Source organism: Vanacampus margaritifer, chromosome 13 (genome assembly GCF_051991255.1).
Source record: "Vanacampus margaritifer isolate UIUO_Vmar chromosome 13, RoL_Vmar_1.0, whole genome shotgun sequence".
NCBI classification, from domain to species: Eukaryota; Metazoa; Chordata; class Actinopteri; order Syngnathiformes; family Syngnathidae; genus Vanacampus; species Vanacampus margaritifer.
Genome location: NC_135444.1, coordinates 22419678 through 22436367, shown reverse-complemented (window position 1 = coordinate 22436367; position 16690 = coordinate 22419678). Strand labels below are relative to the sequence as shown.

The window sequence follows — 16690 nt, the reverse complement described above, 5'->3', positions numbered from 1 at the left end:
TTTGAATGACCAAGTCCATAGTATGACCTTATCAACAAATTTCATGAAGTATACACGGTTGTTCTATAGATTTATGTGTCAATAAAAAAAACCATTCTTACTTACTGCTGTAAAGCATTAACCTTTTATTTTATATATATTTGTTTATCTTGTGTTATATTCGTCTTGGGACTTACTGTGCTAACCTGGGACCTCGGATTGCATTTCGAGCCATGTCATGTGGAAATGTGTGTTAAGACAAAAAAAAAAAACATCCTAGGATGTTTACATCCTTCAATTTTGAGAAAAGAAAGTCTTTGGATCCTTGAAATATCAACTTTAAATATAACTTGAAAGGACAATGACAAAATAAAACAATAAAGTGAAGTAAGAATAGAACAAAAAAATAAAATAATAGCAACTGAAAAAAAACTGAACAAATACTGACTGTTCCCGTGCGTTTTGGCCACTTGAGGGCAGTGTGGTGCTGTGCATCCCGGAGCATCCATGATTTACACACGTAAAGTTGCGATTGAATTCTATTAAAATAACTCATTTTTCATACATTGGGAAGAATTTGTGCCTTTTGCGTAGTGTTATCTTACCTGTGGGTATGTGTTCCCACACCTTTCGTGTGTGAATATTTGTTATTTGAAGGAAAAACACCCCCAAAGTCGATGCTAACTTCCTGTTAGCATTTGAATCGGATCCTCTTTTAGCATTAGCGCTAGGCTAGCGATGTTTTAATTATGAAGTATGTTTTGTAGTTAAATATACAGTGGATGTAGTTCTTAATGTCGTGTTCAGTTTTACAGTTAATTCCAACTGAGGTGTCATTAAATAGCTTAAAGGACGCTTGTGGGGCAACAGAAAAACCAGAATAACATACGCTACACTAGTTGCTAATACGCAGGCAAAATGATGCATTCAGGGTACTTTCACAGCGTCGGAAACTTCAGATTTCTTCGATAGCGTTTTAAGAGGAAAATAATCGGCCATTTGGCCCAATTGGACGATATTTGAAGGCCAATAATTTAAGCACACTTTTAAAATAATACAAACACATATTGGATTGAAATGTTATTGAAGTGTATCTGTAAAAGTGTGAAACAACATGAGTCTTCCCAATCACGCACACAAAGGAAAAATGTTCCACGGTTTCACGTTCGGGTCACACGTCCACGTTAACATATGGCCCTCCATTCATGTACACGCGTTATGTAAACATTTGTCCACTCGCATACACAGCTTAACGTGGGCCTGCGCATTCACACACACCCATCAACTGTCATGCGCAGGAGTGACTCTGCGTGGCAACAGCGGCAGCAGAAGCAGCAGGAGGACCAGGAGAGTCTCGGCGGGCATCTCCGAGGACGCTCTGGCCACAGACAGCGGCGTCTTCGAGGCCTGGGGCAGAAGGTGACGGCGACTCGGGGCAAACGTTTGCTTTGCGACCGCTATTATAAACACGCTATTTTGATTGATATTGTATTTGTGGAATAATGATGAACTATATTAAGCCATCTGTTTTCATCAATCTTAGGTTGCTGCCATTTTGTTCTATACTGCCCCCTGCTGGCTACTGAAATTGATGGCAAAGTACCGTCAGGGCTCGCATTGGAATGCTACCCCTCACCTGTTTTCTGGGTTTGGTCGCATAATGTTCATGATGCGGCACTTTGATGTCGATTTCAGTAGACACCAGGGGGCGGTATAGAACTAAATGGCAGTATCCTGAGATTGATGAAAACAAACAAATCTTCTTAGCTCTTATTCCACAAACGTAATTTCAATTCAAACCTTGTCCATTTGCTTAAACTCATTAACATACCCATATTTTGGCATTTACACATGCTCATAATTTATTTATTTTTCTTATGTCGTCTCATCTTCCGGGAAGGTAAAAAAAAAAAAAAGTAGCAACTATTTTTACAAAAGTAAGGAGTAAAAGTTACAATCCAATGTAGGGAGTAAAAGTCAAGTTGCCAGGAAAAAAAGGCATTCCAAGGAAAGAAAACAAATCTACTGAAGTCCAACATTTGTACTTTTACCGTGCGCTTTCCACCAGGGCGGAGGAGTCTGAGGAGATGTCGTACCTGAAGGAGCAAACGTCGTCAGCCAGTGAGCCGACGCAGATCCAGCTGGGACTGCTGTGAGTTTCCTTCTGGCTCGAGTGTAAATGTGAAAATAAAATGGAAGTGATTTAAGATGGTGCAAGGAATGGATGCCCTTGCATGTGGGCAAGGAGAGTCATCAATGAAATTTCAGATGTTTATTGAACGGGACAAACGTTGAAGCTCTCAAAAACGACAATGTGCAAGTAATTGTCATTGTAATTGTAATGTAATTCCTGATGTCGAAATGAGACTCATTTCAACATACTTCTTTGACACAAAGAGGCCACCAGATGGCGTCAAAGCAATACTGTTGCTTCCATGCCCTCATCTCAAATATCAACAGTTGATTACTGTACATTCCGATTGTTTTTATTTCTTGTTATTTTAAATTGTTTCACCTTCACATTCTGTTTGTTGCTTACGTTCCAGGTGGGAGTCCACCTCCCAGTCCCTGCGTCTTCATCTGCTCCAGCTCAAGAATTTCAGCAAGTCCGTCGTGCGGGACGGATACAAAGTGTAAGTCCTTTTGGAGATCGGATGAGTGTGTGTTAGTTTTAATTCATTTTTAGAGCAAGGTGGGTTTTATTATTAGTAGTAGTTTTTTTTTTGGAGTGTTGAGTGCAAGATTAAAAGAAAAAAAATCACTGAGTAATTTGTAATATAGTAAAGTAAAATTCTCAAACAACTGACGGATGTACTGTAATACCAACATAAATAAATTTATAATAAACCCCGAATGTACGGGCAAACATGAAAATGAAGAACATTTCCACTATCATTATTGATTTAGCATCATGAAGGTGTATGTTGTTAGTTTTCATTATTTGAAAAGCATTTTTACTTTATTTTATTATCGAAAATATATATTTTTTAAATTTTAGTTTGAGTAATTTTTAGAGCTGTCAAACGATTAAATTAATCAGATTAATCACATCTTAGATTTTTTTTTTTATCACGATTAATCAAGGCTTTTTATCAACATTTTTTGCCCGCCAAATTTAGAGAGCACCTCTTATGTGTTAATTTTTTCGACATTTAATATTAGGAGGACTTTTTCAAAAATTTGTATCCACTGCATACGCTCATCCTCCTCTTTTTCTAATTAGTTAATTACTTATACTTACTTATACTTATAATTTAAAATGAAAAAAAATGACCGCAGTAGTTGGCATGAACAAATATTCTGAATGTCATACGCAAACAGTTATTAAAATGTTGACTTTAATGCACGTAATTATGTTTATTACTCAAATACAACCTTTGCTACCTTCAACGTAACCATCCGCTTTCATGATTAATGCAATATTTTTTTCGGCTGAATTACTGAACACTTCAACTTTGACAGCACTAGTTATTTTGTTACTTTTGATGACGTCGTTGTGTTGTCAGCTTTGTGAAGGTGCACCTGATTCCGCTGGACGCGGGGCGGGCCTGCGCCTTCTACTGCTGCACGGCCCTGGAGCCGCAGACGCACGTGAGCTTCAACGAGGGCTTCCGCGTCCCCGTGCCCGCCAACGCCCTGGCAGGATGCGCCCTGCAGCTCTCCTTATGCTCGCTCGGGCCGCAGGCTCAGGAGGAGCTCCTGGTAGGTTGGAGTGGAAAAAAGTGGGGGGAGGGGTTTTCTCTTGTTCGCAGTCTCACTATTTTTCTGTACAATATATAGTACTTTATTTTGCATTCTGTTTATTTTGGCTGTAATCCCACTGTCAGCCATCAGGTGGCAGCACAGTTATGTTTGACATGAAATTCGAACAAAGAAACGTAGTTTTTGTTGTAGATTATTGAATGTACAATCATAAATCCTACTTTTTATGCCCACAGAAATTGATGGCTGTAAGTTAATTTTACAATGTACATCTTTGGCTTGATTGTGTTTGTGTGTTTGTGTGTGTGCGTGTAGGGCAGAGCACAGGTGGGCCTGGCTGAGTGCGAGGGCAGTGCAGAGATGGTTTACCACTGGCTGAGGGTCCAAATGTTCGAGCCGAGGGGGCAAGGCCAGCGGCGACATCATGACGGGCCCGAGGACGAGCACAGACAGAGAGCCCCGGTAAAGATCACGTCATCATCGACACGTTGTACTGAGCAGTCACAACATTTCCTCTTTGATGATATTTGTCACTGGCACATTTTTGTGGAGGACGTGACGAAAAAAAGCCCAAGGAAAATGAAGCAACAAGTTTGTGAAATATTTTTAAGTAAATAAAAACTTGCATATATACAGCTTTATGTATTTATTTATTTTCATTAAATAACTGGATAATTATTAAGAGAAATAATAAATATATAAATAAATACATGTATTTTTTATTACTGTATTGTATTTTATAAAATAAATTGGAATAATTGTTATTATTAGTATTAAAAATTACAATTCCCAAATGACAGTAAAATTAAATAAATAAAACTTAAATGGGTTATTTATACTGGAGCTAATTTCAGATTCCTGTTTTTATTTTATTGTACATGGTTTTTTGTTAAAATAAAAAAAAAATACATATATAGGACTGTGAAATCAATACTGCCAATGATGTAGTTTCTATTTTATTTATTTTTATTGATTTAAACGGATTTGTCACCATCCCAGGAGAGCTCGTGCGGTCGCACTGATGCCGACCCCGACTCGGACCCAGATCCGCTGCTGAGGCCGCAGGCTGACTCAGTTGACAGCGGCTGCAGCAACAGCGAAAGGACGCTGGGAAAGCCGGCCGTGCTCAAGGTAAGCCGGCAGCAACGTTTTTTTTAAAAAAAAATATATATATATAAAGATTAGCCGACAAAAATGCGTTTTTGGCGTCCGTGCAGGTGGAAAAGGCCACGATGACGGAGGGACACTTTGCGGAGGCGGTGCGAATGCGAGGCAAAGAGAGAGGCGGGGCCCGCTGGGGCCACGCGGCGCCCTTCATGCGCGGCAGCACCATCGTGCGCTCGCAGACCTTCTCTCCCGGAGCTCGCAGTCAGTACGTCTGCAGGGTGAGTGCCGCCCCAAAAGCAAGATGGCGGCAAAGCACTTCCAAATTCCAAATCGTGCATCGGCGTTTTTCTTTGCATGTGTTGTCCTTGCTGCAGTTGTATCGCAGCGACAGCGACAGCTCCACCCTACCAAAGAAATCTCCGTTTGTCCGAAACACGCTGGAGCGCCGGACGCTGCGCTACAAGCAGCAGTCGTACCGTTCCTCGCTGGCCGAGCAGCCCACGCGCACCTCCCTGGACCTGGAGCTGGACCTCCAGGCCTGCAGGACGCGCCAGAGGCAGCTGAGCGAGGAGCTGAGCGCCCTCAGGGAGCTCAAGCTGCGTCTGGAGGAGCCCTCGCCGCCTCGCCAGCCCGCCGAGCCGCCCCACTGGGCCCTGAGGGACGAGCGCTTCCGATGCCTGCTGAGGGAGGCCCACAGACAGGTGAGACGCAACCAGACACTTTGATTGGAACCTATGACTGTTGCCGACCACGTCTGCAGGCGGGACAGAGCGAGCAGGAGCAGCGTCAGGAGGAGGAGGTCGGGAGGAGGCTGAGGAAGGCGTCCAAAGAGCTGCTGCACATGAGGGGGCAGAGCCACAAGGAGCCGCTTCCCGTTCACACCTTCAGGTCGGTCGAACAAACGCACGTTGGCGTAAGCACAAATGCAAAATGAAAACATTAAAAAAATATGTATTTGTGCAGTTGTTCCAAATCTCCTGATGACGTTGCCTAATCACAGCATGTACACATTAAAAATCAAGTTCAGCTCAGTGACTAGTAGTAGAGTGTCCGCCCTAAGACTGGGAGGTCATGGGTTCAATCCCGGCTGTGTCATACCAAAGACTATAAAAAATAGGACCCCTTGCCTCCCTGCTTGGCACTCAGCATTACGGGTTGGAATTGGGGGGGGGGTTAGATTACCAAATGATCACCGCTCCCTCAGTGGACAAGTCAAATGCGGAGAACGAATTTCACCCCACTTAGATGGGCGTGACAATCAGTGGCACTTAAAGTGAGGGACCTAAAATTGAGCCCTGGGGAACACCACAGTCCATGCTGCCTCATACGTAACATATCTAACTAGTCATGTAAATGTAAAAATGGGAGAGAGAGAAATGGATAATCAGCATTCAGTTTCAATTTTTACATTTTTGGGATGTCTAAAAAAAAAACTTATGTCCATTTTTTGTTCTTCAATTTTTACACTTTTGGGACGTCTGCCTTCAGCTTCATCCCAAAAATGTAAAAATGGGGATAAAAAAATGGACATTCAGTTTCATTTTTTACATTTTTTGGATGTCTAAAAACACTTAAATTCATTATTTTTTCAATGTTTACATTTTTGGGATGAAACTGAAGGCAGACAGCCCAAAAATTGAAGAAAAAGGATTGACATAAGTTTTTCATATAGCAGCAACGATATGTTATGTATGAGACAGCATGGACTGCGGTGTTCCCCAAGGTTCAATTTTAGGTCCCTCACTTTATTTTTAATGTGTACGTCTGCAAAAATGAAGAAATTTTGAAAAAAAAATGTTTTAGACCTCCAAAAATTGGGAAAAAATGGACGTCTTTCACATAGCAGTGACGACATGCTGACTAAAAACTTAATATGTAAAATAATACAACTTAAATGCCTGAATTCTCTCTAGTTGGGTCGTCAAAATTTTTGCAGAATTGTTGGTCATCTCCCGGCAACAATTTCTGACTCGAGTTGAATTTGTCCGCAGAGAGAAGATGGCTTTTTTCACCAGACCAAGGTTCAACATACACGTACCTCCTTTGCCGGCTGACGACGTGTGACGTTGCGCGCCCCCGCGTCACATGACATGAAGTATTTGTGCTACTTTCTACACACGCACACACAAAAGAAGTCACGAAGCGTTTGTGTGTCATGAAGAAACTCTTCTTATTCCTGCACGAGTGTCTTCTGCTTGCCAGACGGGAACAAAAACGTTTTCATTTAAAAAAAAAAACAAAAAAAAACACACACACACAAACAAAAGCTACTCACTGTACTGTAACTTATTTTATAGTACTTTTTCCTTGAAGGAAATCTGAAAACAAAAATCATCAAATAAAATCTGCTTCCTGCTTTTTAAGTGTATTTTGTAGCTTTGGAACAAATAGCACTTCAGTGTTTGTACTTATCCTAAAGGCAATGTATTTACATCCAATGTCACTTTGTAATCCACTTTTATTACAGATGTCCTTTTTTGTTATTAAAATTAATATTATTTCATGTACTTTTCAATATACAGATGAAACACTGTATTCAGATTTTTTTTTTTTTTAATGATGGTCTGTATGAACATCTGCAGTGTTACCTCTTTTGTGAAAATAAAACTATTAAACCACTTTTGGCCGTGCCGTGTGAATGTGGTCGGTGACCCCATTTGGGTGGAAGGAGTGAAGGTGGGTGAGTTTGAAAGACCACAAGCTCCGCCCCTCCAAGCCACACGCAGAAAAACCAAGCGTGAAACAGGGGCGTAGTTGTCGAGGGCTGCTTTGGGGGGGGTCATTTTTCAAAACGTTCCCTTCTCTCCCACCACTTTTACAGCCATAAAAAAAATAATAATTAATGTTATTTAATTAACTATAATTAGGAAGTGCATTTTTTAAAATCCCAAAACATTGACTTCATCAAAATAATCTGTATATTTTTTTATTAGATGTTCTTTTGGGGTGGTGTACTGTACTTACTTAAAAGGGGGAAACACCTTTTGTAGGGTAGTTACAATGTATGTATATTTTGCACAAAAAAACATTTTATCCCAAAACTTTTTAGGTCAGGTTTCTTTATCTTTCATAATCATGTTTATTTTTGTTAAAATAAAAAAAAGATTTCAAATTGTGTACATTTAGACTTTTTAATCCAAAAATGATTGTATTTCCTAATCATTTTTTTAAAAACTGCCAAAAATGTTTAATATGAGATTTCATTCAACAGTTCTGAAATTCTGATACACACAACAATGTAAAAAAAATAAAGTATTTAAAAAATAAATTCCAATGCAAAATTCCAGGAACTTGTGAGCCCTTTCCATCAAAAAATGTATTTTTAAATTCAAGGAAGCTCAGTGACAATGTGTGACGTGCTCATCAAACCAACCGGAATGTTCTACGGAACCTTTCACCAACATGTCACACGTGCCTCCAGGTGACAAAATAGACTAAACTGGCTTGAATGGTAACTTCAGCATTTGGATTTTTTTTTTCCTTCCAAAATCACTTTCGCCACCCAGAAGGAAGGTTTCCAAGCATTATTGAGAAAAGGTCTATATGGGGATGGACACGATGGTGGGCAGTTCCCCGATGGGCGGCGGGTTGTACTTCTCGACCCTCATCAGCCGTCGCAAGATGTCGTCGCGGTCGCGCGGCCAACCGTACACGTGCGTGTTCAGCAGCCAGTTGGGAACGTGACGCTGCGGGAAACAAACGATTTTATGCTTTGACATAAAAATGTTGATCTATTTCGTTTGTTACCAAAGGGGGTACCCCACGGCTTCGCCTGGGGCCCATTTTATTTTCAACATTCTGTGTGCTATTGTGTCAAATACATTTGATCACTATTATGGAGATGTTGTCATAATTTGTTGCTTAAAAAAACGGTCGTTTTTAAAAGAGCGAATTATCAATCAATTAAATCAGATGGCCAATTATTCCACTACAATACATTTAATTCATTCTTACCTTTTTCGCACCGGGGAACAAAATGGGAATGAAGCGGAAATTCTTGCTTCCGTTCTGGATGAACTCATTCTGAAGCTGAACGAAAAGAAGCCACACCGTCAACAAGAAGCCAACCGGTGTAAAGTTTCTGTCGAATACGCTTTTGTGGACCTGTTTGTGGATGTAGACGGTGTTGCACATCCTCTCGTCGTTGTCGGAGCTGACGTGGGAGGCGGTGACAGTCTCGTGATACTTGGGGCTGATGATGATGATGATCAGGTACTCCTTCTGAGGGGACAGACGAGACCACACCATTCAGTTGGCGCAAACCCCATCGGTAGCGGCGATTGATTGATTGGTTAATTGATTGATTTTACCTCGCTGAGGTAGCGCTCCATGAAGTCGATCTTGCTGATGCTACGGAACTGTTGCTCAAATATGTCAATCTGAAAGCAGCGCGTTTGATAACAGCACAAGTTGAGAAGCACTGCGTCACAAAAAGCTCATTAACAGGAAGTTTTTTTTAATTTTATTTTTTAATTTTTTTAAATGTATTTTCGAATCTCGTACGTGCGTGTCGAAGCCGTTGTGTCGCAGCAGGGACACGAAATTGATGATCTCGTTGACGTGAGCGTCGTCGTCCGCCTCGTAGGTAACGAACACCCTCCCTGCACACGCGCCAAATAACGTTAAAGACGGACCTTCGCGCTTCTCTTCCGAGCGGGTCGGCCGCTTACTTTGCTCCAGGGACAACGGCATGCTGGCGGTCGGCGGCTTCTCGGCGGGCGGAACGCTGAGGCCACTATCAGAGGAAAAACAAAAAAACAACTAAATGGTATCGTATCTATAATATCTATCTAGCTAGCTAGCTAGCTAGCTGAGTGACACTCACATAGCTAACTAGCTAGCTAGCTGAGTACCACTTAGCTAGTATCTATTGTAGAGTTGCCACCTGTCCAGTTTTTCCCAGAATTATTCTCTTCTCTTTTTTTTTTACCAGCTGTCCTGGGGAAATAGACATCTCTCCCAGGACACAATTTGTCCCTTTTTTGTTGATTTTTTTTTATGAAAAATGCCAAAAGCTAATGAAAGCTAAGCCCCCCCCCCCCCTTGCTTTACAGAAAAAGTACTGACATTACGGTAATTTCAGTCCTCTCACGGAAGTCAGTGAGTCACAACGAAAGAATGCAGAGAACAGCGGAATTTTCAGACATTTCTACATCAATTTGAACAATAAATGTTAAGGAGGTATGTGTATTGAGGCTTGTATCACATGGTGGCTTTTTATCGAACCGTACGTACATATTTGTGGGTGAGGTTTTTCCTAGAATAATAGTACAATACACTTTGCCACGTCGCGTTTGAGTGTATGCCTCGTTTGTAGTTTACTGTGTGTGTGACGAGCTGAATAATTTACTTTCCACCAAGTTCAGATTGTTTTGTGATGAGGGACATACATTGCGTTACAGTCTCCCTGCGGGGCGGGGCACCTTGGACCTTAGCTTTTATATACCGAACATTTGAACAAAAAGTGGCACGTCCAAAATTATTCATACCTTTCTCCTCAAAAATCAATAGAAAAGCCTTTATTGGCTATAACAGCAACTAAAATGGGTCCTATATCAGCTTTTTGCATGACTGCTGATATTTTTGCCCATTCATCTTTAGCAATGAGCGCTTCTTGTCGTCACCCTGATCTTTAGTTGCCTCCACAGATTTTCAACTGAATGAAGTCTGGACATTTCTTAAACACTTTTGCTGTGTGTTTTGGAATTTTGTCATGCTAAAATTGAGGAAATTAGAATCGATAATCTATCTTTCTACGATATCTATGGTTTCTTTCTATCTACGTGAGTGGAAAGAATTCAAAAGCAAAAAAACAACTCACGTGGGTGTGAATCGGCCCCAGGGTGATCTGCAGTCACCTGCGTGTTGAAAACACAACCAAAGCTGAGAAGAGCGCCGTAAAATCGGAGCGGCAACAAGTGTGTGACTCACAGTGGTGCGGGGCGTAGGCGGCTCGGTTCTGAGGCCACGGCAGCTTGACGGGCCCCCCGGACGAGCTGTCGCCAGGACATTGGGCCCAGCAGGCGGCCCCCGGCGGCGAGCACATGTACGGCGACAGCGTGTGGTGCTGGCTGGGCGGCTCCGAGCGCAGCGAGCACGGCTGCTCCAGGCTCAACTTGTGTCCGGACCGGAAGCTCTCGCCGCAGCAGCTGCAGAGTTCTTTGGGGTTCGACCCGAACCGAGGTTCGCTGCTGGAATATCCCGACCAGTCGGCGGAGAAACCGGGCTGCTGCGACCAGCTGCCGTCCGCCAGGCTCGGGAAGGGAGTGGGCGGAAAGGAACGGTAGCTCAGGTCGGGGTAGGAGTGGTCGTCTGGCTCACGGTCCCGCTCCAAACTCCGCATGCTGAGCCGAGAGGAGGCGCCGGAGGTTACGTGGTCGTAAAGGGGGGCCGAGTGCAGTTTGGGGGCGACGGTCACTTCTGGCGGTTCGGCGCTCATGGTCTCATCGTCCTCTTGGGGCGTGTTGCTGTTGCCCGGGAACCAACTGGACGGGGACACGTTTACGTCAGCCATTTCTATAATTAAACTTATTTAGACTGTCGGGGGGGGGGGGGGGGACTGCTGGGGTCCAAGGTAATATATATATATATATATATATATATATATATATATATATATATATATATATATATATATATATATATAGTTAGAAAAGATACATCAATAAATTTATCGCACATTATAGCTGTTCTAAATGTACAATAAAGTTTCTTTTTTTCAAGTTTTTCATACACATACAAATGTCTTTGCATCTTTTAGTTCATTGAGCTGGTAACGTTTTAGTAAATAATTTATGAAGTGTGAAGCATTAAGTCATAGATTTGTGTTGAGGTAATTTTTCTGCCACTAGGTGGTGTTAGTGTTTCATGTTGGACATTGACAGGAAGACCCAAGTTTTCAAATTCAAAGCAATTGGTGTTTGGAACATGAAGCAACTCGTGGACTCCAGGCCATTTTGTTCATCGTAAATTAGTCGCCAGTCCCCACAAATACATTTTATTTTTATCACTTTAATTATTGCTCAATTGTGTTATAGTGACTTAGTGCCGTATTTAAAATAAAGCATGAACAATTGTATTTAGATTTGTTAATGACATATTAAATGCTTCTTAATGCCATTTAAGGCTTTAATTTTTGCAAAAGCCATTTAATGATTCAATTATAGTGAATTTATCAGTTTCTCGATGTTATATTATCAGCAGTAAGAAGATTTTGTTGTATTTGGGTGAACAAATATCTTAAAAGCATGTTCGCACGTGCGTGTGTGACTCACCTATTTGGAGGTTTGTAAGCTGGCAGCATGATTACGCCTCCTCGCATCCATGTGTGTGTTCACACTGCACTTCACACACAAATAAAAGTACTTTTTCAGTTCAGTGGTAAAACTCTTTTTTTTTTTTTTTCCCAGAATTTTTTCTTAAAGAGGAACTCGAGGCAAAAATGTTCTTGGCAATCTATGCTATATGCCGCCACTGCCCTAAGGACAGCATTCTGATGAATATTGCGTTCGTGGAATAAGAATTACACTCTTTAAGCTGTCGACATCAAAGTGCCCTCGGGCTTGCATTGCAAACGTCATGTGACCAAACGCAGAAACAGGTGAGCCGTGAGACTCCCGACGTTTGGCGATGTCGGCCCGTGTGCACTTTGATGTTAACTTCTCTCGATAAATAACCATATGATTTCCAGTTATAGCTGTTCTAAATGTACAATAAAATATCTTTTCAAGTTTTTTTGCACAAAATGGCAGCGAGCAGACTTGACTTCTGCTGCAGCCCTTTTTTTATACATGAATTATAACATCAGTATTTTTTTTTTTAAGATTCCTTTCAATAGAAGTAAGCAGCTTTTGAATAGCTGTCTACTGTAGTGACCAGTATCCATGAGTTTTATTTTAAATGTAATTCAGTTATATATATATATATGTGTAGCGCAAAACAAAAGTAATGTGATCGATTAAGAACGACATTCCTTGTTGCTTGTGTATTCTAACGATAACCAAATTTTCCAACTTTCATGTCCGACTAATTAATTCTTGTTTGCCGCGTCACGGAGGCATGCAGGAAACACTCTAGAAAAAAACCACGGATGCTATTTGTTAGCCTAGCTGTTAGTGGCATTTTCCATTATTGACATAGATTGTCCTAAGGCAAAGTTGTGTGGTTGTTTTAGATACAGTACTGTACTCAAATCTTTTTCTGTTGTCGTCCGTTCAGCAGTAAACCAGTAAACCATCCCCGCCATCACACACAATGCCAAAGGCTGGGCTGGTGCCCTCAAAGATAGAAAGACAAGAAGTCGATCCAAACACTGGGACTTTCTCGGCGTGTTTGAAGTCGTTGACACACTTGGCCCACGTGCGATGACGTCCATTGCAAAAATGCGTCGTTTGATGACAATTGCGCACGCAAGGTCAACACGATTAAGTTACTTAATTTTAAAAAGTAAAGTCATTCCAATTTGCTATCTCGAGTGGTCGAGGCCATTTTGTCATTTAAATTTTTTTTTTAATAACATGTAAAGCGACCTTTAAAATGACATTTGCGGTTACGCCATGTGACCTCAATCTTTTTTCATTCGCTCAAGTGCTTACGAGAAAAAATGTTACAGAAGGTTCTCTCTGTTATTACAATATCTTATTTTATTTTATTTTTGTAACCTGTGAGGTTACAGTTGCATAAAGCTACGAGGGAAAAAATTTAAAAAAAAACTTGTCTTACCGCCGTCCCTTGCCCGTGGCTGTTGTGAGAATCGTTACAGGCGACGCCGAGTCTCCCTCGCGGGAAAAAAAAGCAGCTCGCCCGGCGGCGCCTTTTTGTGAGAGACGTTCCGCTTTGTGGTCTTGTGTCTCCGGGTTCCCACGGCAGACGTTTGCTGGCTTCGATCTTGATCAGATGTGAGGTGAGGCGCACTCGCTTGTCTGTTTGTGGCATTCCGCCAAGTGACGCCTGCTGCCGACATCCCACGCAGTGTGACGGCATTTACTCAACTTTACACGACACGTGGGCCCATATCAGGATACATGCATGGGATTGGAAAATTTTAGGGGTCATTTATTATTGTTATTATAAGGAAAGTATCCTGCACATTGATCTGATTGCAACACGACCACAATTTAAAAGAGTCAACTACCGGTACCTTCAACACTGCAAAAATAGCGTTTCTTGCATGTCCCTATTTCCTGAAATTAGACTTTACTATGAAATATGACTATTTAAATACTTTACATTTTTATTAGGCATATTTATGTTACTCCTTATCCTTGCTGTACTTTAACTCAATCACTGCCATTGACGGCTATAGGCAACAAATTTTCAATTTAACTATTTCTATTAGTTTAAGATTTTTTTCCCCATTTTTGTTCACAGTATGAAAACCTATAATTTTTTTAATTAATAATAAAATTTAATCACCTGACACGCCTAATTTTTAATCATCTTTTCTTTTCTTTTTTTAAATTGTAGTTATTTTAATTTTTAATCATTTTTTTTTTAAAGAAAAGATTTTTTTATCGTAATTAATTGCATGACACTCACGATTAATCACAAATTTTATATCTGTTCTAATACAATAAAAAAAATCTAGATTTTCGGGAAAAAATTGGGAAAAATGTTAAACTAATAGAAATAGTTCAAATGAATTTTTGACGTCTATAGTCGTCAATGGTAGTAAATGAGTTACGTGTTTGCAGGAGCAGAATCAAATCAAATTTTTATTTATATAGTGCTGTAAAAGCCATTGAAGGTGAGCAGTTTCTGTCTCAATTACACAGGATGTGATTGTAAGCAAACAGGCTGATGCAATAAGACGATAAAGAAGAATTCGAAAACCTTCAGTCTTCTCCAGTTGCCGATCTTGTTGTTAGGGAAACAAAAGACTGAACAATAGTGGTCCAAGCGCAGATCCCTGCGGGACTTCGACACATTTTTTTTTATGTCAATAGTGACAATCCAGTTGTAAACCAATTTATGGCAGTTCCTGCGCGTCTCACACGTCGTTAGGTTTTTTACGTGAGCGCGTGTGTGAAGAGTGCGCTGTGGACTTGTTTCTGTTGGGAGAAGCAGGCCTCCAGCCAGGCCTTGCGAACCGGCACGGCCCAATCGTAGCGGCGCGTCAGCTCCCGCAGCTCCTGCTTTCGCACGTGGCAAAACCAAAAAGGGCACAAATAACCACATTAACTGTCTACGCGCATGTGGTGAGAGAGGCCAACGTTCCTGTGGCTAACCTGAGAATGGACCTCGTGCTCCACCTCGGCGACGATGTGCGTGACCTCGCCGCTCATCACCTCCTCTTCGTCGCCGTCATAAGTGCATTGCGGCTAAGGAAACTTGATCCAGAGACCCAAATGAAGTACTGTATATAAGAAGGAAAATCACTAAACCAAACAAAAACGCAAAGATCAAGAGTTGAATGAAATAAAAATAAGCGGCCCAACAGCCCAGTTACGCAAGTTACACACAAATTTTAATACAAAAGTGCAACACAAACAAGTCAACAGTCAAGATTATTGTTACTGTGGACAAAATACTCTTGTTTGGTAATGTTTTAAAATTTGAATGATGTCACAAGAAAGAGTGGAGCGAGAAGTTATTGTGGGTGACGCAGTTAAAGTTATCAAGCTAGCTCGAAGCCATTTTTCTTCGCTAATATTAGGCTAGCTAGCATAACAGCAAAGAAAGTTGTCTCCTCCCGGGGGTTCATGCCGCCATTTTGTGCATATAATTGTTAAATTGGTGATGCAGTTAATTAATAAAGTTACGGCGCTAGCTAGAAGACATCATTCTTTGCTAATGCTAAGCTAGCAAGTTGTCTTCTCCTGGAATTAACGCAGGCATTTTGTGCATATAGGCTAATTGTTAAATTGGTGATGCAGTTAATCAATAAAGTTACGGCGCTAGCTAGAAGACATCTTTCTTCGCTAATGTTAAGCTCGCTAGCTTGCTAGCATAACATAGCAAAGAAAGTTGTCTCCTCCCGGGGTTCATGCCGCCATTTTGTGCATATAATTGTTAAATTGGTGATGCAGTTAATTAATAAAGTTACGGCGCTAGCTAGAAGACATCATTCTTTGCTAATGCTAAGCTAGCTAGCTAGCTAGCATAGCACAGTGAAAAAAGTTGTCTTCTCCTGGAATTAACGCAGGCATTTTGTGCATATAGGCTAATTGTTAAATTGGTGATGCAGTTAATCAATAAAGTTACGGCGCTAGCTAGAAGACATCTTTCTTCGCTAATGTTAAGCTCGCTAGCTTGCTAGCATAACATAGCAAAGAAAGTTGTCTTCTCCTGGAGTTCATGCCGCCATCTTGTGCATATAATTGTTAAATTGGTGATGCAGTTAATTAATAAAGTTACGGCGCTAGCTAGAAGACATCATTCTTTGCTAATGCTAAGCTAGCTAGCTAGCATAGCACAGTGAAAAAAGTTGTCTTCTCCTGGAATTAACGCAGGCATTTTGTGCATATAGGCTAATTGTTAAATTGGTGATGCAGTTAATTAATAAAGTTACGGCGCTAGCTAGAAGACATCTTTCTTCGCTAATGTTAAGCTTGCTAGCATAACATAGCAAAGAAAGTTGTCTTCTCCTGGAGTTCATGCCGGCATTTCGTGCATATAATTGTTAAATTGGCGAAATTAAGTCCAGGTCATATCGACCAGTTATGATGTGCTAACTTAGCGTGCTATGCTGAGTCCGGTGCTACGTTAGCGTAGCAAGTGCTACGGCAGTACAGTTTGTGCTATCTATGGCGAGCTTCTCAAAATGGGACCTGTTCGTTGCAAACCAGGCAGATGAAGGCCAGCTACTGCCTCCATGGATGAAAACCTCAAATTCCTCCAGATTGCGATGACATAAAGCCAGGCCAAGTCTAGCCATCGGCAAGAGAATAATAATTTTTTTACA

The 16690-nt window shown here is 41.2% G+C and overlaps 3 protein-coding genes and 1 long non-coding RNA gene across 12 annotated transcripts in view; 2 read left to right on the top strand and 2 right to left on the bottom strand.

Annotated features, from left to right (window-relative positions):
* Positions 1 to 7407, top strand: part of wwc3 (WWC family member 3) — a 30765-nt gene extending 23358 nt beyond the window's left edge. For all 4 annotated transcript variants that reach the window (XM_077584077.1, XM_077584078.1, XM_077584076.1 and 1 more), the window contains 10 exons: positions 1278 to 1398; positions 2048 to 2131; positions 2526 to 2612; positions 3486 to 3681; positions 3997 to 4143; positions 4681 to 4812; positions 4899 to 5066; positions 5163 to 5489; positions 5549 to 5676; positions 6780 to 7407. In XM_077584077.1, the coding sequence (XP_077440203.1) occupies positions 1278 to 1398; positions 2048 to 2131; positions 2526 to 2612; positions 3486 to 3681; positions 3997 to 4143; positions 4681 to 4812; positions 4899 to 5066; positions 5163 to 5489; positions 5549 to 5676; positions 6780 to 6852 (1463 nt within the window). In that variant the 3' untranslated portion in view covers positions 6853 to 7407. The remainder of the gene's footprint in view (positions 1 to 1277; positions 1399 to 2047; positions 2132 to 2525; positions 2613 to 3485; positions 3682 to 3996; positions 4144 to 4680; positions 4813 to 4898; positions 5067 to 5162; positions 5490 to 5548; positions 5677 to 6779) is intronic.
* A 291-nt stretch (positions 7408 to 7698) lies between these two features.
* Positions 7699 to 14329, bottom strand: traf3ip2l (TRAF3 interacting protein 2-like). 3 transcript variants are annotated; one of them, XM_077584084.1, is made up of 10 exons: positions 13510 to 14329; positions 12063 to 12131; positions 10720 to 11273; positions 10610 to 10646; positions 9459 to 9523; positions 9292 to 9389; positions 9099 to 9167; positions 8893 to 9009; positions 8743 to 8817; positions 7699 to 8474 (listed from the first exon to the last, which is right to left on the bottom strand). In XM_077584084.1, exons 2-10 carry the CDS (start codon positions 12107 to 12109, stop codon positions 8328 to 8330), a joined length of 1209 nt encoding a protein of 402 aa, XP_077440210.1. In that variant the 5' UTR covers positions 12110 to 12131; positions 13510 to 14329; the 3' UTR covers positions 7699 to 8327. The 3 variants fall into 3 exon arrangements, with proteins under 3 accessions (XP_077440210.1, XP_077440212.1, XP_077440213.1); XM_077584086.1 differs by having other exon boundaries at positions 12063 to 12126; XM_077584087.1 differs by lacking the exon at positions 12063 to 12131.
* LOC144062580 (uncharacterized) overlaps positions 8979 to 16690 on the top strand; it is a 13924-nt gene continuing 6212 nt past the window's right edge. The window contains exon 1 of one of the 2 annotated variants that reach the window (XR_013296415.1): positions 8979 to 9556. This is a non-coding gene — a long non-coding RNA (uncharacterized LOC144062580). The remainder of the gene's footprint in view (positions 9557 to 16690) is intronic. The other variant, XR_013296416.1, reaches the window with a different exon arrangement.
* chd1l (chromodomain helicase DNA binding protein 1-like) overlaps positions 14474 to 16690 on the bottom strand; it is a 13801-nt gene continuing 11584 nt past the window's right edge. For 2 of the 3 annotated variants that reach the window (XM_077584080.1, XM_077584082.1), the window contains exons 24-25: positions 15015 to 15099; positions 14474 to 14921 (exon numbers count right to left, since the gene is read on the bottom strand). In XM_077584080.1, the coding sequence (XP_077440206.1) occupies positions 14796 to 14921; positions 15015 to 15099 (211 nt within the window). In that variant the 3' untranslated portion in view covers positions 14474 to 14795. The remainder of the gene's footprint in view (positions 14922 to 15014; positions 15100 to 16690) is intronic. The other variant, XM_077584081.1, reaches the window with a different exon arrangement.